The 25,620-nt window shown below is 41.1% G+C and overlaps 1 protein-coding gene across 1 annotated transcript in view; it reads right to left on the minus strand.

Moving 5' to 3' along the window:
• The window catches only part of Gpb5 (Glycoprotein hormone beta 5), a 73,995-nt gene that overhangs the window by 11,369 nt on the left and 37,006 nt on the right, over positions 1 to 25,620 (minus strand). Inside the window, exon 2 of the mRNA XM_067153654.2 lies at positions 23,523 to 23,730. Within this exon, the coding sequence (XP_067009755.1) occupies positions 23,523 to 23,730 (208 nt within the window). The remainder of the gene's footprint in view (positions 1 to 23,522; positions 23,731 to 25,620) is intronic.

Raw genomic sequence — 25,620 nt, forward strand, 5'->3', positions numbered from 1 at the left:
TCACCTCTGAACGTATGGCCCCTTCCTCCCTGGACACCCCGTATAAAGACTGCAACGCGATCAAGAACGCAATTTTACAACCATCCTGAGTACACAAAAACCTACAAAATTGATAACACCTTTACTTTTTCTTGGAAATATGACATTCTGAAATTTATGAACAACGCATAAAACATGCCATTGTATATTGTGTTAAAATTTGGATTCGATCAGGTAACGTGTGTTCGGCGACGCAGATGTGCTAGAGTTTTGTCCCGCAGGGGTTCTTTAATGAGCCGGCGCTAGGCTGACGTATTTGAGCACCTTGACGGGACTGAGCCAGGTTATGCTCAGAAGGAGAGCGCTCTACCGTCGGAGCCGTTGTGAGAGTGTCTGTCACTACAGAGATGGATTTGAAGTCGTATTAGTTTTAAATAATGAATGTTGCGGTATTTTTAAAGATCCATTATTTCTATATTTCAAGAGTGAGTCGAGTGTAATTAGAGTACCTAACACGATTGACTAACCGTACCTTGCAACACTCAAGCCATTCAATCTGGCGTAGTACTGAATTCCTGCTCCAGGTCACGTCGGACGCAGCGCAGCTCTCCGGAAAGAGCTACCTGACCTGAGTTATACTGTATTCTAGATGCATTGCAAAACCCCAGTTACAAGAAATGCAGAACGACGGTTTTGTCAGGCTGTGAAACGGTGCTAGATAAGAACAAAACAGCAGAGCGGAACTGTAACTTGGAACTGTTACTTTCTTGCAGCGGTTTCATTCAGCAACGGTTATTTCCGAAACTGAAGCGATAAAACAGTTGCGTTGTGTCTGTTCCTTCTCCGTCACATTATCGGCCTTACAAGGGATGCATGCACTCTCGTTTTCCATGTAAATGCTGGTCTTCCGAAGCCTAAATCCATAAATAAAAACCCGTCAACGACGGATACTTTTTGACTGAGAAATGTAGATCCAATAGGGAAATTCTCTGAATTTGATTGTACCTGGTCCTCCCGTTAAGTTAAGTCCCTAATTTTCAGAAGTTACCAGAACATGTTGGGTTGACTCTCCTGCATTTTGGTGCGCCCAGCTCTTAACCGCCCTCAAACAGAACTACGTCGCAGTGATTTCATTACACAAGTATAACAAGGCCCTAGGAGAGTTTTTGACCGCTACAGATAACAAGGAAATTTGTGTATTGAATAATTAAACGATACATGCGGACTACCTGTATCTGTGACTGAGGTAGAAGTGGTCGCCCACGGGAGACCAGGACACCAAGCAGCCGTCAAAGTCATCGCGGGGAGGATTCCCGTCCGCAAACAAAGAATAATGGCATGGGGAAATGAAATCCCTCTGCGAACGAAGACCTTAGGCTTGTAGCGTACCAGCGACTGGCAGGAGTTTTAAGGCAAATAAAGGCCACAAGGAAGACTACTTGAGTAGCAAACCACCAAATGCTCTTCACGGCTGTAAGAAGTTTCACCGTGGATGGAAATCTGAACCGCCAGAATGATAGAATGTACACTCATTGCTATCAGAATGTGCTGCAAAATTCCCAAAAGTGAAAAAAGGCCCCCATCACCCATCCACCGTCATCGTTTAGTGGAAAGTGTCACGTCATTGCATTCTGGTCCTGAACACCACCTTGCTCCCGGCAGGACTCAGCACCTGCCGACCTGGAGAGCAACGTGCCCGGTGTCAATTGGCCGTCAGGAAGCCCCGACCTTAACCAACTGTGCGAGAAAGTCTGCTCTAAATCTCAAGGCAGCATTGAGTCCTGAAAGGTAGACAGCAGCCTGGATGCCACTTAGATGCTGTTCAAGCGGGGAGAGATCAGTGGCTGGAGCCTTTGAAGACGAACATCAAGGCAAAGGATGGACATTTCTGTTGTCTGTAACGAGAATAGTTGTCATTTCTATGTACACAAGCCACTTCTGTATGAGGGAAAGGACGCACGGCAAGAAAAGATATACGGAGGGAACGACACAGCCTATTAGGAAGTTTATTTCTTCCAGGTTATCAGTTATGCGCAGTATGACTGTTAGAATATCAGGAAAGCCGGCAGATTAAAATGACCGTATATCAAGTCCGAAAAATGTGTACGCCTTGAAGCCTTATAATTTAATACATTGTCTGAACTGTTATTCTCTTAAAAATTTAAGTAACATTCAATTGCCTACCGAAAATTAGTTCATATGAATTTTGTTCCTAAATACCTTTCTGTGCTTTGACACATATATTAAAAATTCACAACTTGTTTCTAGTCATTCGAGCGGATCATAAATTAAACCCCCATCTAGCGACGAGGATAGGAATTGTGCCGGTTGCCGAAGCCTGTCGCACTCCTCTGGGGCAATGATTAATGACTGACAGTTGGAAATGAAATGATAATGGAGAGTGTTGCTGGAATGAAAGATGACAGGGAAAACCGCAGCACCCAGAGAAAAGCCTCTCCAGCCTGCATTTCATCCAGCACAAATCTCACTTGGAATAACCAGGATTTCAACCACGGACCCGAGCGGTGAGAGGCCGGCGCGCTTCCGCCTGAGCCTAGCACATATTAGCCGATGTGAATCAAAATAATGGTAAAATTGTAGTTGTATCAGAAAGGAATGCTTGCAGCATTTAAAATTACATTTCCTACCCAAGCGTCCCTTTAACTCTTGTAGTTGTCCAGGAGCATTAGCAGGTAAGCTTTTAGTCACTTCAGAAATAGAGCATACATGACGGATTAAGAGTTACTTTTCCTATCTGACTGTTCAAATGTAATCTCTTTGTAACTCAAAAAGCCAGCTGAGTGGCTCAGACCCCAACTGGGCAGGTTCGATCCTGGCTCAGGAGCTCAAATACGTCAGCCTCGAGTATGTAGATTTACTGTCACGTAAAAGAACTCCTGTAGAATAAAATTCTAGCATCTAGGCGTCTTCGAAAAACCACCAAAAATTAGTTAGTGGGGCGTAAAAACATTAACATGATAATTAATTCAAACGCTTTGCCTCATGCGTCAAGCGTGGTGCAGCTGTATAGTTTGGAGTGGAAATGGTTATTGGTGTTACACTTCGTTCATTCTGTGAACGAAACTTTGTTAAGGTGGAAGACGGGGAGAGAAATGAAAAAAACATTGAGCAAGAGAAAGAAAATATACATGAGAGACCTCTAAAAGGGAATTCACTGCCTAATCTGTGATGTTACCTAACTACGAGAACTGATACGTTAATTCTTGTCCCGAGATCGTGCGACTCTTTTCAGGCATGTCCTCAATGGAGGTGAGCTACATGTACTGATGATGATAATGATGATGATGCTTGTTGTTTAAAGGGGCCTAACAGCTGCGACATCGTGCGCTAAGGGTACGATGTGCAACGAAATGAAACTACAATTACAACTGCGATATCCACTGACTAGAATCTAAAACGAATAATTAAGAAAACCAAAGGAATGGCAGGAACAAGCACATACGTATACGCTGATGACATGGCCATCGCAGCGACAGATATAGATAAACTGCAAGTATCGCTAAACACACTCTGTGAATGGGCAGAGAGAAACGACATCCAGATAAACGAAGAGAAGACGGAATTGGTAGTATTTAGGAAAGGAGGAAGACTCACTGAAGGAGAGAACATCAAATGCAATGGCAAACTACTCAAGAGGGGTAACAATTTTAAATATCTAGGTATCACAATTCAAACAACGGGAAAGAGTTTCAGTTTACATATAAGATCTAGAGCAGTGGCGGCCACTAGGGCTATGAATGAAATCAGAAACATCACACAACTATCGATCAGCACAGCTATGGACTTGTTTAGGTTAAAGATACTATCTGTTCTGGCGTATGGCCTAGAATTAGTGGCAGAATACCTCACGTACAAACAGCTGGAAGAATTGGAGCGAGTAAAGGCTAGATACCTGAAGAGAATTTTAGGAGTCCCGCAGAATGCAAGATCGAGGCTAGTGTATGAGTTTACCAGGGAGACCTTCTTAATAGAGGATCTGAGATGCGAGCTCATACTTCAAGCTAGTACCAGCTTCAAACAGCTTATACAAGATCTGTATGAGAAGAAAAACAACATACCAGAGGACTTGTATGCAACATCTGCTATGCAAGACAGGACCTGGATGGAAGCTAATGATGATATGCGACACGTGACGACGAGATTGGCGATCCATGGTTTCCACCACAAGGTGTGCTGTAACCAATTATTTCACGAACCAAATGACGAATGTGTGTGTGAGTTGTGCTTGGAATCCTGTGATAGATACCATATTGTAAAATGCAGGAATAGACAGAAATCCATCGTAGCTTATAGTAAAGAAAAGTAATGTGTATGTAATGTAAATGTAATGTAATGGTATTCTGCACGGCATGTGCGCGTTTTTTTAATAATAAAAAAATAATTAAGAAAACATGACCTTTAATCCAAAACAATCAATGGATCAAATTCACAATGCCCCATTTTCTGAGATATTGCTTGTTGTCGAAAGGGATCCAAAATCCAGGTCACCGCCCCCTCATAATACTAACCACTGGTAAAACAGAAACATGGTGTTCCTCCTATAGTGGTACTAATCACAGGTAACACAGACCCATGGTGTTCTTTACGTAATGGTACTCATCACAGGCCCCGTGTACTCACAGTGTTGCTCACATAAACCAAACCCCATGGCGCAACAGCACTGAATGGTCTTGGCCTACCAAGCAACCGCTGCTCAGCCCGAAGGTTGAGTAGAACTCGAACCAGCCCACAGATACAAGTAAAAATCCCTGACATGGCCGTGAATCGAACCCGGGGTCTCCGATTAAGAGGCAGGCATGCTACACCTACACCGCGGGGTCGGTGGTGTTGCTCACATAGTGAACATCACAGGTAATGTACTACTCACAGGTAACGCAGACTATGCTGTTCCTCACATAATGGCACTAATCACAGTACCTGCCCAGAACCGTAGTGTTCCTCACATATCGGTACTAATCATAGACAACCCAGACCCACGGTGTCCATCATAGAGTGGTTCTAATTACAGGCAACGTCCAGACCAGTGGTGTTCCTCATATAGTGATACTAATCGCAGGTAAACAGATGGTTCAGGATCCACCATGTCTTTGACGCCCCTTTCGGTCGCCTCTTACGACAGACGGGGGATATCGTGGGTGTATTCTTCATCTGCGTCCTCCACCCACAGGGCAGTTTCATGTATCACTTTAACCACATACCACCCCTCCTGCCGTTCTTAAATCTGTGTCAGTACCGGGAATCTAACCCAGGCCTCCGAGCGCGGCAGCTAAATGTTAGGGTACGGAAACGGAGGGCTGAGGAGAGTAAGTTATACTATTGCTCAAATTAACTGTCACTTGAATGCGGACCAAGCCAATGACAGATCCATTCCTTGCGTGGTCTCATATTTGCCATGTTCCTGGTGATTGTGCCTTTGAGTACAGCCATCCGTGTGGGTTTCCAGGATTTGCAGGCAGCTCTACGTGATCAATTCCAGACCATATGAGCTATAATCCAGCCTGGCGGATAATGAATGCTTCCATAGTGCCTGCTTGTTTACCTTTGTAGACGTAAAGTACGGGGCTTTGTGTGTTCGTGTACGTGGCAGTCAAGATGATAATATTCTTGCAGGATACAAAAGCGATCTCTGAATGCTCACATTCTATAATTAAACCACCAAATGATTCCAAATCGCTTATTTTTGTTTTTAAATGAAAGACTTGCCGTAGCATTTCTAGATTGCCTTGGCATTAAAGAGTACATGAAAACACACAGTACACAGTCGTTATAAAGAATAGGACTTCTCAAAGAGCAATGAAACACACATGAGTACCCCAAGGTTCTGTGCTTGGACCATTGCTTTTTATCTTGTACATTAACGGCATAGCATCTCGATTAAAATATTGCAATTATCATATTTATGCGGATGACCTCCAAATATATTAACACATAAAAGTGGCAGATATTCGTATAGCAACTGAGAGAATGAATGCTGACTTACAAAATATATCATCATATGCTTATGGAAACTCCATATTAATAAATCCCTCCAAGACAAAAGGTATTATAGTTGGACAATCCAAATTAATAAATATCACAAAGACTTTAGACATCCCTTCACTCACTCCATCTGGTACCAAAATTCCGTATGAAAGTTCGGTAAATAATCTAGGTGTTATAAATGAAACCTAAATTTGAATGAACACGTCGCACGTATCTGTAACAGAGTATGTGCCTCTCTCCATCCTCTGCAGTACCACCATACCGTTTACCGTTAAATTTGAAAGTTAGGCTTATAAAAACTTCATTTCTCCCTTTGTTATATTATTGTGATGCTGTATTTCCAGATGCAACGAAAGAACAAATTACAAAGATATAAAGGACCATGAATTCCTGCATCAGATTTATATTTTCGTTATGTTGTGACTCACATGTCACACCTTATTACAAGCAACTTTCCGTCCTGAAGTTTGAAGAACTCAGAAATCTTCATGTAGCATGTTGGTGTTACAAATTGCTAACTGAGAGAACTTCCCCGTACCTGTCATCAAACTTTACATACATTTCCTCTTTTCTCCAGCATACATGATCTGTTACTACACTCGCCATTCCCTTTAGCAGGTCAGCTGCCTATAATCCCTCATTTATTGCGACGGGAACTAGATAATGGAACTATGTTCCAAACAACATCCGCAGCAGTAACTCACTAGTGTCTTTCAAGTCTTCTTACAGGAAGTACCGCTTAGATACATAAACCAACGGTGTGAATCTTGATGAGTGAATATATATATATATATATATATATGTGTGTGTGTGTGTGTGTGTGTGTGTGTGTGTGTGTGTGTGTGTGTGTGTGTGTGTGTGTGTGTGTGTGTGTGTGTGTGTGATTTAGTGAATTTTCTTTAAATTATTTTAAACTTATTTTTCATTAAATTTCATTCAGTAATTTGACAAATGATTTGTACATTATATTGCATTTATTTTGAATTTATGTTACAAATTAGTTTCTTTTACAATATTTAATATTCTCTACAATTTTTCTGTACAGTGATGTGATGTAAGAGAGGACCATGAATCCTAACTTCGCCACTACTACAAATAAATAAATAAATAAATAAATAAGTAGAAAATAAATAAAATTCTGTAAGTTACTGAGCAGAATTTAGTATTTGAATAGCATAAATTGAAATGAGTGTAAGTGGCAAAGTTATGAAGTGTGAGCTTTCCAGCTGAAGACCCAGTTTGTAAGCAGTAAGTTGGAGCAAGTAGTTTTCGAGAAAACCTAAGGATGATGGAGTTGGTTGTATCTGCAGTGGTACGGGTAATTAAAGATGAGTCCAAGTTCCTCTCCTCTCCACCAGATAGAGTTGCCTTTGCTGCGATCAGATAACTTAGTAAATATGAAATGAAAATCCACAGCCTGTTTCCAGTCATTCGACCGGGTCAGGAATGGAATGAATGAAGCCCCCATCTGCTGATAATACTTAAACACATAAAAGAATAAAGAAGGGATCTTCCAAACCAAAGCATTCTTATGCTGTTCCAAATATGGTGGAAATTGTTTAAAACATTGCGGATATCTTTGCGAATACTGCAAAATATTTCCCCATCTTTTGTAAATATAGTGCCAAATCTGGAAAAATGCATTTAATGAAGTTTCTGTCAACTATGGAGTTGGAACAATGTAAACGCATAAACCGCTTCGTGAATGAAAAGGGATGTCACTTGATAAAATGATCCGTTATTCGTAAGAATATAAATAATTTTCTCGAAAAACCTCAGTGCAATGCAGTTGTGCCAAAATTACAAATGTAATGTGTTTGACAAAATAAGCTGAGGCACTGAACGGACGTTACTTACAAGAACGTGGTACAAAGATCATATTTCAGTTTTCATTTGTTTGTTTTCTACTGAAGTATTGTTTCTGATTCAAATCAAATCTCTTTAATATGTTCCTACGTATCTGGTCAATAAAATGTCTAATAATACGTCTTGAGGAATTCCCCTAGTAATGATTACAAGATGAACTATAGATCCATCTACTCTTATTCTCTGAGTTCTACTTTCTAGAAATATGGCCATCCATTCACTCACTCTTTTGCCTAGTCCAATTGCACTCATCTTGCCAGTAATCTCCCATGCTCCACCCTATCCAATTCCTTGAGATATGTCAACCGTGATACAGTCCATTTGACCTCCTGAATCTGCTATTTTGTAAAGCTTGTGCGATTTATTTAGCGTATGGCTAACACATCACATTACATATAAACACAGTAGCAATACGTAATATTTACAGTTTGAAGTATTTACAGGTTCAAGTTATTTACATAGTCAACGCACAAAGCTGAGAGCAGGGTCCCTCCGGACGGCGGTGTGCCTAACCGTTTGCTTCACAGCACCACAACTTCACGTTGCCGAATTAAGTATTCCCCAGCATATCTTCGATTCCTAGCTTGTGCGATAACATTGTTTTAAAACTTTCCCAACTAATAAAATGAGATTTTTCAGTTTTCTCTTATTTTGAATGTTGGCAGACTAATTTTCAATTATAGAATTCATTTAGAAGCAGTTTTGTTTGAATCAAACTCCAGACTTTGCTACGTTTCGATGCGGCAAAATCACTAAAGAATCACCAGCATACTGCAAGGGAAGATCATTTCCTTGTTGTGGCATCCAACTATGAAAGTTGTACGAGATTTCTAAAAGTATGTATGATATTTTTCAGCGTTCCAAACAGAAATGTAGAATACCAGTACACATCCAACCAAGGTTTTGCAATCACTTTATATCGGTTTTGACAAAGATAACTTTGCGTATAAATATCATCAACAATGTGTTCGTCAGAAACTTCTGACTATCAGCTCGGGATACACCTAACCACGTTAATGTTAACTAAATAAAAGTACGTAACTCATAACTTGGTGCAGAAGTAAAACGAAGTATAATAGCAGGTTTTTTTTAACTTTGTAAAGCCTTACCACGCCATTCTAAGTTCTTTCCTCGTAATATTTCCATTAAATGCTAATGAAGTATCTTAACCAGTACACGTCAAGCAATGAAACTTTGTTTGATTTGACGGCGTGGGAGGAGCCTCCAAGAGTGGGGCAAGTGTGTTTACAGGTGCAAGGAGCAACATCGTCGTTGTAGACCAGACATTGTGCTGTTTTGTTTTTTTCTTACAATTTGCTTTACGTCACACCGACACAGGTGGTTCTTATGGCGACGATGGGATAGGAAGGCCTAGGAGTGAAAAGGAAGCGGCCGTAGCCTTAAGGTACAGCCCCAGTATTTGCCTGGTTTGAAAATGGGAAACCATGGAAGACCATCTTCAGGGCTGCCGACAGTAGGGTTCGAACCCAGTATTTCCCGGATGCAAGCTGACAGCTGCGCGGCCCTAACCTCACAGACATTGTGTTAGGACGCAGCACGTGCTCCGTGCACCACCCTACTCTCATCACTGCTGCCAACTTTATTAGTTCTTTCTTAATCCGTTTACCCTCCAGGGTTGATTTTCTCTCGGACTCAGCGAGAGATCCCACCTCTAGGGCAGCGTTCTAGAGTTTAAGACTTTGGGTCGGGGGATACAACTAGGGAGAAAGACCAGTACATCGCGCAAGTGGCCTTACCTGCTATGCTGAACAGGGGCCTTTTGAGGGATGGGAAGATTGAAAGGGATAGACAAGGAAGAGGGAAGGGAGCGGCCGTCACCTGAAGTTAGATACCATCCCGGCATTTCCCTGGAGGAGAAGTGGGACACCACGGAAAACCACTTCAAGGAATCGAAACCCTCCTCCACTCAGTGACTTTCCGGAGGCTAACTGGACCCTGTTCCAGCCCTTTTCAAATTTTCTTGCAGACTCGGGAATCAAACTCGGGCCTCCGGGGGGTGGCAGCTAACCGCGCTAACCACTATACCACATATTGAAATCACCAGACATAACAATAATGGAGGTTCCCTAAGTAACTGATCAATCAAGCTTCCCATAATTAAGACTGTTTTTCAATTCACTGAGGAATTAAGGAAATAAACACTCTCTCATTCAATTTAATGTTATCTATCTCTGCCGTTATTTTGTTATACGCATTGCTATGACCGTATTCTTCTTAAACTTTGTATTACATGTCGGAAGCTATGATAGTACACACAAGCAAATATATTACCTACACTTAGGCCGTAAGTCAATAAGGGTAGCGCACTTAAGTCGTGACAAGGCAACTTTCTCGTTATGTCAAAATTTTATCCAATTAACCAAATTCTATTTTCCTGTTTCGGAGCAGTTCTTCCATATTTTTCTTCCTACTTACACATCTTAGCTGAATTCTATGCGGTACGTAAGAATTAGACGAAATAAGACCGTATTTTTAGAATGCTACGTTCGTCATTTGACACCGACTACTTCATTAAATGCTGGTATTATCAGTCCTACATACAAATAAAATATCGTCGCTGCCGGGACAAAACCTCCTATGTGATAGACTGACCCGCAGCACATACATTATGAAGAGCGAGAATGCCTTGACAGTATTCACACAACATTTTACCTTAGATGACAGAAACTTCTCGGCCAAATTTCTAAGCTAAATTATTTCACATAGAAGGTTTTGTCCCGGCAGTGACGATATGTATTACTTATTTTCGCAAATGTAGCAGCCTGGACTTCACAGAACGCGGCAGTGGCAGTATGTGTAATCTACAGTCACGACAAAATTATGACTAAATAGTGTCAACGTGCGACATGAACAATAACTCTAAGATGTCTAAGATCTCTAAATTGTGCTTAGCGACAATGAGTCGAATCCAACAGTTACAAAATAATTATAAATCATTATCTTCACTATTAACAGGGGGAAAAAGTGAGGTTGTACCCTTAGTGACTAGCTTACGTGGTGGGGAGAATACCCCGCGAACGTTACGTTCGTTTACGTGGTCTCACTTCTGATACATCCTGTAAAAGCAAATAGCATCCTCCACGCGAGATGTATGTATCTCCTTACTCAGCGCCGGGTGATGTCCTCTAATCCAGAGCAGCACAAAGAAAATCCCACACGTAAGCCCCCATCTCGGACGTGTCTCTACAAAGAATCCTGTCACGAAACTGCTTCTTCTTCAGATTAATTTGCTTCCATTTGTTCTCCCAGTGAAAGAAAGTGCCATATTGTAAAATAGCGTCGCTACTCAATGAGATGTGCTGAGCCTTCTGAAGCAGTCTTGTGCAACACAGTTAATATTACAGAAAACGCCCGTTAAAATCAAATACGCATCTGCGTACCGAGACGTGTAAGTGGAAAGAAAACAAGGATCTTAAGTGTAACAGGTGAGGTAAGCTGTACAATTCAGAGAGCCCACTTTAGAATGACAACAATGAACATTTTTCCATCTCCGATCAGAACTTCTCCTCCTGCACGATCGATAATATCTCAGACAGTAGCTAAGGCCATGCGATTATTATTGGATTTATATCCTAGTGAATATTTTGAGATGCGTTGCTTCTTGATAGTGATATGGGTGTAGTAAAACTTAGAAAAATATTACATTTACTTTGGAATAATATTGCAATTGTAAGTTTCAACTTACGTGTGGTATTCGCCAGATCTTCTAATATGGGCTGCTATAACTTCTTACTCATATCAATGAGCCTGTCAGTCAATGCAAAGAACTAACGTCATGACTCTACACCATCTTTGATAAATTATGTAGTATATGGTACTAGATCTTCTAAGATCTTAGGTTTGAATAATAAGAATATGTTAGTTACAATCGTCTTCGATGAAATTTACGATAATGTCAAGCTGATATATGAAGTTTGAAAGATAATGGGTCTTATTAAAAATGGATCTGAGTTTGAAACAGACGCCAACATGCAGATTTCCATGTTTTAATTCTTACATTCAAATTATATATTATGGCCCGTATAGAGAGTTGAGAGAGATGGTAATGCTCGAATCTCGTCCTGAAAGACATCCTTTAAGGTGCCTGTAAACTAATCCACACACTATCTACGAATTTAAGCACATCTAAATGCAAACCGACCGTTCTAGACTTGGATTCTCCAACTCGAAGTACGAGATACGAGCTATTGAGCAACTTCAGTACTTACCTGTCCTCGTGTTGTTTTAAGTTTGCCAACACCTCGCATTCAAGAAGAAGCTATTAAAACAAGTCAGCTTCCAAGCAGTGAAGCTGTAAGAGCACGAATTTAAATTTGACCCTGTCACAACTTCGTCAGTATCTGGACTGAACGTAGCGCTGTAGTCATCTCCTGCCATGGCGGTGGGATAGAAACAAAATTACTCATGCTCTCGTAACGACCTTCTGGTATAACCCGGCAGAAATAAATAGTAACCGCATGACCTCAGCTGACGTGTGCAAGCATCTTCAATTTCTGTGTTCCGTTTTGCTCTAGGCCCACTAGATGGCAGAGCATTCTTGGCCGACTAGAGCTGAATTTTAATGAATTTTGCCGGGTAAACCCTAAATGTGTCACCAAAGATCATTTACAAGTCGACATCGTACGGCATGGAATGTCGCATGGACTTTCTTTCGCTCTTCAAATAATCCGACTTCCTCTGCCGGGTTTGAACCCGCTATCTTGGGATCCACAGGCCACCACTCTACTACTCATCTACAGAGGGAGTTTATAAACCAGTACCTCCTACCCACACTCCGTATGGGTTACAAAAACAATAATAGCAGAAAGCAGGCGTGAAAACTTGTGACTGTGACACTCTGGTGGCTCAAAGTGCGAACTAAAACAGCTGTGAAGTAACACAATGTCAGCTGTGAATAATGTTTAATTATTTTAACGAAAATGGCTAAAAGAGGCAGTATTTTCACTGTACATGGTTGTAATAATTAGAGACGGCAAAGTGTGTCAACTGTGACACTCTGGTGGCTCAAAGTGCGAACTAAAACAGCTGTGAAGTAACACAATGTCAGCTGTGAATAATATTTAATTATTTTAACGAAAATGGCTAAAAGAGGCAGTATTTTCACTGTACATGGTTGTAATAATTAGAGACGGCAAAGTGTGTCAAAGTCTTTATACACATTTTCGAAAAATAAAAAATGTAAGTGCTGTCAAACGCAACTTAGTGAAGTTCTTAATGAATGAATATGTTAGTGTAGATGGCATGTCATTTCTTGTTGAAGCGTAAATACTCTGCAGTCCTCAACAAAGCCTTTGTAAATAAAACAAATGATTCCTATGCATCTCAACAGAAAAATGTCAAACTACAGAAATTAACACAGATGTGATTTCATGATAATGTGCATGTGGATCTACATAATATAGTATTTATGGTATGTGCATAGTTGTCACTGAGCATGCCTAATCTCTAATTACAAAAAAGTACATTAGATGTATGCCTATGTCAATTTAATGGAAATATGGTTGCATGGCCTATAGTTGTATGTAAATCGTTACAGTAATTTTTCATATCTAAACTTTAATTTGTATAAATAGCGCATGTAAAATAGGCTAAGTTATTTTTGAATGTATATAGTTGCCACTTTGCATGCCTTATCTGAAAATTACAGATAGTATCACATCTAAGTGTAAGTTGTTTGGGTCTAACTGTAGGCCTAAAATGGATGTCACAGTTCATGCCTTATCTCGTGACTAACAAAATGTTATAAAGCCAGATCAAACATTTTGTACTTGAAAACCTGTTCCATGATCTTTTAAAAGAAATACGTCTTCGTACGCAAGTGAAATTTAGAGATCTCTGATTAAGGTATGTCATAGCAGCATATGTCATAGTGGTAGTTATAACCGCGAGCCGCTGGATAGCGTTAGTGGTGCTGTCTCATTGGAAGACTATGCATTTCCGAAAGAGTTTCTGCTGTTATCTTTGTAACCTATTTGATGTTATTCCTATTGACGCCCGAACAGTTGAACTTTAATAATAATAGGATAATTGTACTGGAACAATTTGAATTTCATGAGACAACAACACTGATAAAGCAAACATTGCCGAACACCCTACATCAAGTTAAGTATTTAATAGCCCCCTGAATTCACGGGGGGCAGGTCATATTCTGACCAGCTAAGACTTGTGAAACAGGACTCCCCTTCCACATATCATCTTTCAGTCCAACATCACTTTGTGAAGGAGATAGCACACAAGACCTAATCGGTCGAAGGGCTACAATCCTCAACAGAAACTAATCTTTGGTTTCTGTATGAGACTTGGGGCATGGCATTAAGCTCCTTTGACTAAACTCCTCAGAAAAATAGAACAAGTCACCAATACACCTAGAAGGACAATTTGATTGAAGTTATAATTATATTCCGTCGTTAATCCATGAGAGTTAATTTCTTGTGTGGCATCTCCTTAACTTGAGCCACAAATGATGAAGGCGTGGTTGGGTCAACCCACTCGTCAATATGCGAGTCACATCCGAACGAGACTGTGAATGGAGACTGCAAGTTGTGGAGGTAAGTCAATTAAGTGGAACTCGTGGCGCCTCAGCAAATTATACGCGATTTACGTGAAAGAGGAAGGTTCGTTAAGATTCTGAGGGGGAATTGGTCGTAATCTTCTTCAGTTTTACCAATGAGTAAGTAAATATGTAGCTCTTTGTAAACAGGTAAATTGTGCGAACTGAAGGAAAACTAATTACTTTATGTTACTGAACGGCTTACGGGTAATTAAGTTACTTAGGGGGAGAAATCGCTTATCGGATTCGATATATGTGGCCTGCCCCATTCCATCTCATCCCAATAAAATTCTAATAAAATTTGGTCTAATAATAAAAACCATTATAGACAAAACAAATATTAAAACTAAAATAATAATCCGATTAATTGCTAAATCACCAGCAAGTATTCCTTGCTATAAAAATAACCAAAGATGAAATAAACAGCACAAACCCCATAAACAATAAAGACATCAATCAAATAAAGAGTTATAATAATAACAATAGGATTTCTGTTTAAATTAAACACTTCTCACTCAATAAAAGCTACTAAATCATATTTAATAAAAGAAAAACCTGTTATAATTAAAACTACCGTTATAAGAAACAAAAAATCAATAAACAAAGAGACAATGACCACAAAGTGGTTTAAAGTAAGCTCCTAGAATGCTGGCATTTCAAACCTACATTTTCATTAAACTGTAAACACAATCACAAAATACACAAATCTCCCTTCAACACTAAAATATTTAATGGCAAGTTATCCAGGTCACACCTACACGGGTAGGTCTATGGGATAGGAAAGGGCTAAGAGTGAGAAGCTATGGAAAACCATCTTCTGGATTGCTGACAGTAGGTTTCAAACCCACAATCTCCCGAATGCAAGTTCACAGCTGCGCGCTCCTAACCGGACGAGCAACTCACTCTGACTTCTTTTTTCTTAATCTCTTTACACCCCAGAGTTGGGTTTTCCCTTGCACCCAGCGAGGGATCTCGCCTCTACCGCCTCAAGGGTAGTGTCCTGGAGCATGAGACATTGGGTCATGGGCCAAAACTGAGAAGGAGGACCAGTACCTTGCCCAGGTGGCCTCACCTGCTATGCTGAACAGGAGCCTTGTAGGGGACGGCAAGATTGGAAGGGATAGACAAGGAAGGAGGAAGGAAGCGGCCGTGGCCATAAGTTAGGTACCATTCCGGCATTTGCCTGGAGGAGAAGTGGGAAACCACGGAGAACCACTTCGAGGATGGCTGAGATGGAAATCGAATACCCCTCTACTCAGTTGACCTCAGGAGGCTGAGTGGACCCCGTTCCAGCCCTCGTACCACTTTTCAAATTTCGTGGCAAAGCCGGGAATTTATCCCGGGCGGCGGCTGCTAATCACACTAACCACTACACACAACTTACTCGGTAAATGCTAAAATTCTTAGATCCAGTTTCTCATCCAGACCATCTGCGGCTTCTCCGTAATTGGAGCTCCACATCAAACGTGATTTGAAGGGAGCACCAGTTACATGACATCCCACTTGAACAAGGATTCAGCACAGAACACCCTGATCAGTGGAGACGCTGTAAGTGCGGTCCATTTTCAAATTCGCCGGGCTGAGTGGTTCAGACGGTCTGACCCCAACTTGGCAGGTTCGACCCTGGCTCAGTCCGGTGGTATTTGAAGGTGCTCAAATACGACAGCCTGGTGTTGGTAGATTTACTGGCACGTAAAAGAACTCCTGCGGGACTAAATTCCGGCACCTCGGCGTCTCCGGAAACCGTAAAAATAGTTAGTGGGACGTAAAACCAATAACATTATTTTCAAATCCAAGAATATATATATTCTTTTCTAGAAGTGATCCATGTTGAGGGGTGCCTTTGGAGGTCCACACATTTTTCCACCGAACATTCGTAAATATGGCTCTATAGTAGACTGTGCGCATGTTTTTTCATCAGGTCACCAACCAAAAGGCTGCTGGATCCTCAAATAGCACCATCAGAATTTCTGTGGTTAGGGTAAACCGATGAGAGTGCTGAAATGAGGCTAGATGAACAGTTTGCAATTGCTTTCCTCACTACGTCTGCATGACTGACCCTATGATTCGGAATGTCCGTGCTCATTACAGCGATAAAGGGAACGAGAACTGCACTTTGTTCTGGGCTGCACGAAGCAAAATTGCTGCAATTGGCGAGTATCTGCTTCTCAGAAACATCACCATGAATTGGTGAGTTTAGTTTCGAACGAGGGCAACTTGCTTTCGTAGATGTGGTGGCATGGTTGTAGTCACAACGCCCACAGCCTTCAAATACGCCAATTTAATGCAGGAGTGACAGTTGAAAACGGGTGTATTTGAGGAACAGAAAATTGAGCTTTTTGGGGGATAAAGCTGGAAAAGAACACGTGGGCGCAGAGTAAACATTGGGAATACGTCATGCGGGTTTACATTGGAACTGATCGCCACTGATCAGTCAGCGCAGAGCAAACGTTTAGAAGGAAAAGACTGAATTAAAGGGCGGAATTAATCAGCTGAGATCAATCCACACTTCTTGCCCTTCAGCCAAGCAACTCAGTGTTGAAAACATCCTTAGGGATACGAGGTAGGTAGGAATTTTAGGTTAAATAAAATATAATCTAGTATGAGAATATTATACCCTTTATTTATTCCAAAAAACATCATTTATTCTTAATCATCATTATCCGGACGATTAGATTACCTGTTTGTCTTTTTCTACCACTACGAGCGCTAATGCGAGTCAACGCAGAGTTTCACTTAAGCCCTTAGAACTACATTCGGAGTGACTATTTTTAAGAAAATCAAAAATTGCCTGAGGGCATTGCACCAAGAAACACATTACAGAAGGAATTATGTAAACAAGTTAGTTTGGCCAGGATCTGAATCGAAATGAAAACGAGTAAAGAACAAGCTGTTTTCCGGAACTGCATTTAGGCTGGAAATTATTCTGGAAATTTGTTCTTTTTTTTTAGTATGATAGAGCTCGCCAAGATTCACGATTTGAAACCATTCCGGGCCCTTTAGCCCTTCAAATTTCGTTTTTCGTTTTTCGTAGTATGGGCCCCCTACTTTGTCTACCAAGAAATGTTTTGAACATTAAAATGTTTTCCTTTCAGATTATAGCAGTGTTTTTCCTATGAGGGAAAATGATTTCCCTGCTCTTTTTCCGCATCCTACAGATATTTACAATGGGTTATACAAAGATAGCCGTCCGCTATCCTTCTGCTTCTCACCCAGCGGCTTCGGATAGGTCAGGGATTTTTACCTGCATCTAAGGGTTGGTTCAAGATCCACTCAGCCTACTTGATTATAATCGAGGAGTTATCTGACACTGAGATAGCGACCCCGGGCTATAAAACCAAGATTAACGGCCGCGCTGACCATGCTCACCTCGTAATCTGTAGGCACTCGGGCTGACCAACAGTCGCTTGGTAGGCCAAGGCCCATCAGGGCTGTTTGTTTGTTTGTTTGTTTGTTTGTTTGTCAGGATAACTATGATTATATGTGCTGGTAACGACCACGGGAGAATGTCGCTATTTCTGATAAACAGCAGTTCATGGGCCATACTGCTTGCCGACTTTCCGCCGTCTGTTGCATGTATCAAGTGGGTGGTGAAAGCTGTTTTATTCACACGAGTGTTGGCAAATTTTTTTAAAGTTGATAATAGAGCAGTGACTTCATCAATCGTGAAGATTTTCCAGCAAAACTGTTTGTAATTGACTGGATAAAAGAGGTGCAACGTTCTGCTACAAATACATCTAAAAGACACGAAACTTATGCAATGAAGCATATGACCTCTCTAAATACACTTTTTTGATTATAATTTTTCTATTTAGGATAAAATTTACAATTTCAGAAATGTGTATGTAAAAAAAATTGCTTGATAAAGTTACGGAGTTGCTCCTAACTCATATAAATGGCAAAATGTTTATTTTTGAAGTTCCAGTGCCCGAGGTGTATTGATAGAGGAGACATTTCCTAAATGTGCGTAAGCAGCTTGATTCGCGCCTTGCAAAGGGTTGTACACACACAAGACGCTCTGTAGGTTACGACGCCTAGTTATGATAAGAGTCACGTCGTAAATTGAATCAAACTCTCATGGTGGTGTGGTGGATACTTATTGATCTTGTAGCCGCCATAACAGCAGGTGCCGCTTTCTAGGACTTTCACCTGAAAGAACGCCGCATCTTCAGGGTGATAAGGATGGGGCGATAGCGATAATCACGACATGTTAGGTATAGAAATGATATTTGCTCATTTTCCCTATTAATCTTCTCATTGAAATGAAATGGCGTATGGCTTTTAGTGCCGGGAGTGTCCGAGGACATGTTCGGCTCGCCAGATGCAGGTCTTTTGATTTGACACCCGTAGGTGACCTGCGCGTCGTGATGAGGATGAAATGATGATGAAGACGACACATACACCCAGCCCCCGTGCCAGCGAAATTAACCAATTAAGGTTAAAATTCCCGACCCTGCCGGGAATCGAACCCGGGACCCCTGTGACCAAAGGCCAGCACGCTAACCATTTAGCCATGGAGCCGGACATCTTCTCATTAACAGTGTGTGAATAAAGCGATCACAATATTATGATGAAATAGAGCCCCTAAAGCGAAATAGTATCACAGTCACCATCCTGTCGTGTTATTGTGAATTTCACATTGAGATTCTCGAAGGCTGTTCGATATAAAGTTTTTGTTGAATTATGCAGATACACTCTCTGGAATGAAGCACCTCAGCAATGGGTTGGTTATTCTTGTACCCTGGAAAAGGAACAGGTAAAGTTTCCGCCCTTAGGCCGGGCTTTTACGGCCAGCTGTTATCAATTCAGGGTGGATGGAGGTCTTTTTTTTTCTTTTTTGCTAGGGGCTTTACGTCGCACCGATACAGATAAGTCTTATGGCGACGATGGGATAGGAAAGGCCTAGGAGTTGAAAGGAAGCGGCCGTGGCCTTAATTAAGGTACATCCCCAGCATTTACCTGGTGTGAAAATGAGAAACCACGGAAAACCATCTTCAGGGCTACCGATAGTGGGATTCGAACCTACTATCTCCCGGATGCAAGCTCACAGCCGCGCGCCTCTACGCACGGGATGGAGGTCTATCACGAAGGTGGACAACTCGGGTTGGGGACTCTTGTTCGAAACGAGCTTGACCGAGTCACAGATCGGGTTGTGACATTTGACCGGAACAATGTAGACCAGTGTGTTTTTGAATGCTCTGTTTAAAGGAAGTACTCACCAAGTACTGTTAGGTTGAGTGAAAGGCTACGTGCAAATGGCACTCCATGGAAGTGTTCCAACCCCATTTAGAGGAGCAGAGCCTTGTAATTAGGTCCTAATATCACTTATTGCGACGTCTGGGGCACAAATATGGAACGCTGTGGTTGAAATCTGCCCTTTGAAATTCTTCTTCTTCTTCTTATAATTCACACAGAAGCAGTAGGTGTCATTCTTCTCGTGTAGTCTACTGATATCCGTTGGAAACTAATAAAAGTTTCGTTGACTTCCATGTGAAACGCAAATGAATATATCTCTCAAAACCAGGGGCGAAGCGTCAGGGGAGGCAGGGTAGACAGCGTGTACCCTTAACAGTTTGTGAAAGAAATATTGTCTAGTTAATGCAATTAGGTTTTAAAACATTAATTATTTCCACATTCGTGACGTTATTGTATTCTCCGCTTTACTTATTTTCTTCTCACTTCGGCAATGCTAAGGCTCGCATCAGTTACACGAAGCACGTAGGCGAAAGTAGACGCTCTCCATTTTGTGTATTTCCCTTTGATTTTCAAAGCTTTCAGATAGAGCAACACTAACGCTATCTGTAGGCACTGACTGTGGAACTATGACTTTCCTATAGCGAGATGTCTCCGCCCGGTAGACTTACCAGCGTCTCTTCTTGCTCTCATTGGCTAGTGTTTGGATCTCTCCTGTAAAGGTGCTCTTATTGGCTACCATCACAGACATGCTTTTAATGTAATTAATTTGAATTTACTTTATTATAAGACACGTCTAAAAATAAATTAATAATATCCAAATACAAAGTATAATAAACGTACACCTAATAAATGAATGACAGCATCAAAACCCTTCAAGTACGTGCATTTTCTTGCCCGCCAATGTTAGTTGCGGTACGGTATCAAAACCCCAACAACTATTGACATCCAGTCTTAATAAGGTATTCTATAGTACACATACGGAAAAAATTGCTTAACTTGATGCTGTATATTCCGTTAAAGTCAGTTTCTATTGAACGCGCTATGAGTGCCTTCCAACGAATTAAAACGTATATAATGAATTGGACGACCAACCAGAGACTCTCTAACTTGGGAACTCTAGCTATAGAGAAGGAATTTCTGTGGAATCTTAGCAAGACGCCCGACTTCAAGACGAAAGTAATAGATATATTTGCCGAAATGAAGGACAGGCGGATTAAACTCATTTAAAAGAATATTGTTTAAGGTGACTTGTACGAACAACTATTTATTTCTTATTTCTCTTATTAAATCTACATAACAACGAAATATATTGCTATTTTTTTATTTTAAGAGTATGTTGTTATTTGACAACTCCCGCGGCATATTTCGTCTATATTTTAAAATAAATCAAGTGCACGTAGCGTTATAGGTTGTTATAGGGTTTGTCTTATTTTCAGTCATTAATATACTACTGAATACAGATGTATGCGTCGAAAACAAAATTCCTTATAATAATAATATGCTTGAAACAGTTTAAATAAAATAAATCTCTGTCTACCCCCTTACTTAGTTCACGCTTCGCCACTGCTCAAAACCTCTGATCTGGGTTACAGACAATCGTCACACGACATTCTTGCAATATCTTCTTTTATTAGGGACTATATCGTGAACTTAACTGTTCAGTTGGATTTTATTACTATTTCATCTTCGACTTATGTGTCGAATACTACAATTTCGTTTTCGTTAATTTCTTGAATGACAAGACTTTGTTAAGTCTAAATGTACGAACTCCTTGTTCCCCCTGCCATCACATGACATACATCTATCGCTAATAAACATAGAGCACAGGAACCTGAACTTTCAAACGCAAGACATTTTAGAAAATAATGAACTTTGTAATTTTTCAAATAAGATAAATCATTCAGCATAACATTGAACGTTATTAATTTAGATGTGCAATCACTAGAATTATTTTTTCTTTTTTCTTTTGCTAGTCGCCTTACGTCGCACCGACAGACATAGGTCTTATGGCGACAATGGGACAGGGAAGGGCTAGGAGTGGGAAGGAAGCGGCCGTGGCCTTAATTAAGGTACATCCCCAGAATTTGCCTGGTGTGAAGATGGGAAACCACGGAAAACCATCTTCAGGGTTGCCAACAGTAGGGTTCGAACTTACTATCTCCCGTATACTGGATACTGGCCGCACTTAAGCGACTGCAGCTATCGAGCTCGGTGACTAGAATTATAGGACTGAAAATGTAACACTGTATGAAATGCTTAAATTTCCTGAATGTTATATTCATTACAAGAATACTTAGGGGTTAAAAACACGTTTTATCATTTTCGATATTCACATGTCTTTCAAGATCACCAACACCTTTATGTCCGACAAAAATTGTACATGTCGCACATTCATCAATACATCCAACTTTAAAACAGGGATTTTCATTTTAGGCTCAGTTTGAGACAAATTTATATTTTCGTTTCCAAGTTTCACTTCCATGCCAAACTTTATCTTCAATCGTATTGTTATTCGAAGAAAACACAAGAAATGTGAAAGTACGAAACACAATAAATTGTAAAAACATAGAAACACGTGCGGTGAGGGACTAACGCAGTAGTAGCGATGATGTTGTGGGGGCACAGAAAGTTATAAACAACAAAAAGTACCGGGGTCTGAGGGCTATAGCTGGGAGTGGGGGGGAGGGGGGTGCATCAAAATTGATGAAAGAAAATAGCTACAAAGTGGTGCGTTTTGATGCTCCCTTAAGTGAAGTAATTATAGTACTGTACAATGAAATTTTCACCTAAGGAAAATAATTATACACGTATTACAATTAAATAGAAGTACAGTACGGCGTGATTATAGAGTAAAAAGGTCATTTAGTATCTGACTACACATTGACTGGGTGAGACAGCCGCGCGGCAAGTGGGCCATGACCTTGATAAAAATATACCCATGTTACACGCTTATGCGCGGCTTTTCGATTTTTTTTCTCAAGTTTCTTAACGTCGCACCGACCCAGATGGGTCGTATGGCGATCATGGGACAGGAATGGGCTAGGGGTGGGAAGGAAGCGTTCGTGGCCTTAATTAGGTACAGACCGAGCATTTCCTTGGTGTGAAAATGGGGAAACCACGGAAAAACATCTTCAGTGCTGCAGACAGTGGGGTTCGAACCGACTATCTCCCGAATACTGGATACTGGCGGCACTAGTTGTCACTGTTTGTTGCGGTGCTGTACGAATGGGTTAGCCGCAACGTACAACAATTTGTACGAATTTCCACTAAGTATTTTTCTTAATAATTAAAGAAAGTAAAGGAAAGAATGAAGATCAATAGCGATTGTACAAATTACTTTTTATCATTGCTAGTGCCAGGCGAGTTTTTAAAATAACTTCGGTTCTTCTGCCGCAACAAACAAAAATGTCAGGTTAATAAAATGGAATAAAAGTTTAGTTTTTCTCCACAAAGTGGGGAGGCAACTGCCAATCCCCCTCCCCCCTCTCCCCCGCACCTATCCCTTCCTAATCATCACCACTCGACTGACGTAACATTCAAATATGAATCATGAACGAAAGTTTGGGACGACTGCTAATCCCCGCCTGGGAACCTCCTTCCATGCTGGGCAACTTTTTAACTAAAAAACGAGCTGTGAGGTCCCATCCGGAAGATAGTGTGTTCGAACCCCACTGTCGGCAGCCCTGAAGATGGTTTTCAGTGGTTTCCCATTTACACACCAGACAAATGCTGGGGCTGTACCTTAATTAAGGCCACGGCCGCTTCCTTCCCATTCCTAGGCCTTTTCTGTCCCATGGTCACCATAAGACCTATCTGTGTCGGCGCGACGTAAAGCAACTAGGAAAAAAATCCTACATAACGCACAATGAACACACAAAACTACAAAACGCACAATGAACACACAAACCTCGTTAGAATCGCAGCGCCCCCAGCACGACACGACGCTGATGTAGTCCCAACACAAGCGACCCTCGCTGTCAGTTTTGGTCACTTTGTAGTTGTATTTGCGCATGTGGCATTCCAGCGTTGTAGACGGATTGTGAGCTTGTGAGTGGACACCATCTGTTGACAGCCAGACGAGGGTGACGAGAGCCAGGTACAGCGAGGACGACATGCTGCAACAAGAAGAGTCCTGACATTTGCTCTCTATGTAAGAGTGCACGTAGTACATGAACAACTCTCTTGGTCAACAAAAACAACACAAATAATAGAAGTGCAAAGTTTAAATTGCCTGGTGTAGCCTCTATACACACCACGGAGCTAACTGCTATACTTTTTTTTTTTTTTTGCTAGTTGTTTTACGTCGCACCGACACAGATAGATCTTATGGCGACGATGGGGCAGAAAAGGGCTAGGAGTAGGAAGGAAGCGGCCGTGGCCTTAATTAAGGTACAGCCCCAGCATTTACCTGGTGTGAAAATGGGAAACGACGGAAAACCATTTTCAGGGCTGCCGACAGTGGGGTTCGAACCTACTATCTCCCGAATACTGGATACTGGCCGCACTTAAGCGATTGCAGCTATCGAGCTCGGTAAACTGCTATACTAGCTGCATTACAACATGCGATAACAGTCCAGCAATCGTACCATTATAATTCTCTCAGCAATCGAGAAGTTGAAACTATCAACCAAAACTGCCAATAATAATTTACTGATTTATGAAATCATAGACAAATCGTCGCCTACAACTTGCAGGTAAATCAGTGACACTGGCTTAAATAAAGGCTCACATAGGTATTCCTGGTAACGAGCGTGCAAATAAGTTGGCTAAATCGGCCTCAGTTAGCGGCAGACTAGAATACAATACAGATCCCTTTGCTCTCCTCAAGAGAAGATGGTTATCTGATGAGTGGCAGGTCTCATCGAGATCACGAGGGAACGATCATTACCAAGTGCACCATTTGGTTCCTTCTGCTCACTGGCACAAGAAACATTCCTATTCAAGAAAGTTTATAGTCACTATAGCTCGTCTCGAGTTCAGTCATGGACGATTCCCACATACGAGTTCTACAGTAGCCTCTTTGTTTCTAATGTCACACCGTTCAAGGAGACACGAATCCTATTCTTTTCAACTGCATCCACAATTTTCACCAGTCTACTACTCTACTCAAACTCGTCTCACTGGATTACTCATTACCAGTCCGGCTCCATGGCTAAATTGTTAGCGTGCTAGCCTTTGGTCACAGGGATCCAGGGTTCGATTCCTGCCAGGGTCGGGAATTTTAACCATCATTGGTTAATTTCTCTGGCACGGGGACTGGTGTATGTGTCGTCTTCATCATGATTTCACCCTCATCATGACGCGCAGGTCGCCTACGGGAGTCAGATCGAAATACCTGCATCTGGCGAGCCGAACTTGTCCTCGGACACTCCTGGCACTAAAAAACATACACCATTTCATTTCACTTATTACCAACGAAGCTTACCGCACATCTCTAGAGGCTGGATCAAACGTATGAACTTTTATATGTATTTCTACAAGACCTACAATTATCAGTTTGAATCCTTTCAGTATGTTTGAATGATTTAAAAGGAATGAATCAATTACTCTTATAATATTGTAAGTCTTTGATGTTCTTGTATTTTAAATTATGTAGCATATAGTTTTGGCTGAATGGCCATAGCCTGGTAGTCAAATAATAATAAAACATAATGAATGAATAAATACGCATAGAAAGAACAAGCTATAGTAGGCTATTCTGACCTAATATTGCATAACTTAATTGGATGATTCGCTTAAACAAATTCACAATTCGTTAGGTGTAGCTAATCTGGAGGATGGCTTGTGTGTTAGGTCATCAGCGCGAATCTTGTTGAATCCTCAAAGGGCTATGCAGCGGCGTGTACAAGGCACGACGAGGAGTAGGCTAGTGCGGTCAAATGTCAAGAAAATCCTTCAAATACTTACCGAGATAAAGAATATTTCCCAAAATCTTATTTATCTAGAAATTGTCTCAATATATTGCCTGTGCGGTTAGAGCGCGCAGTCGGAATAAAGTGGGTTCG

The sequence above is a fragment of the Anabrus simplex genome, chromosome 9 (genome assembly GCF_040414725.1).
Source record: "Anabrus simplex isolate iqAnaSimp1 chromosome 9, ASM4041472v1, whole genome shotgun sequence".
NCBI classification, from domain to species: domain Eukaryota; kingdom Metazoa; phylum Arthropoda; class Insecta; order Orthoptera; family Tettigoniidae; genus Anabrus; species Anabrus simplex.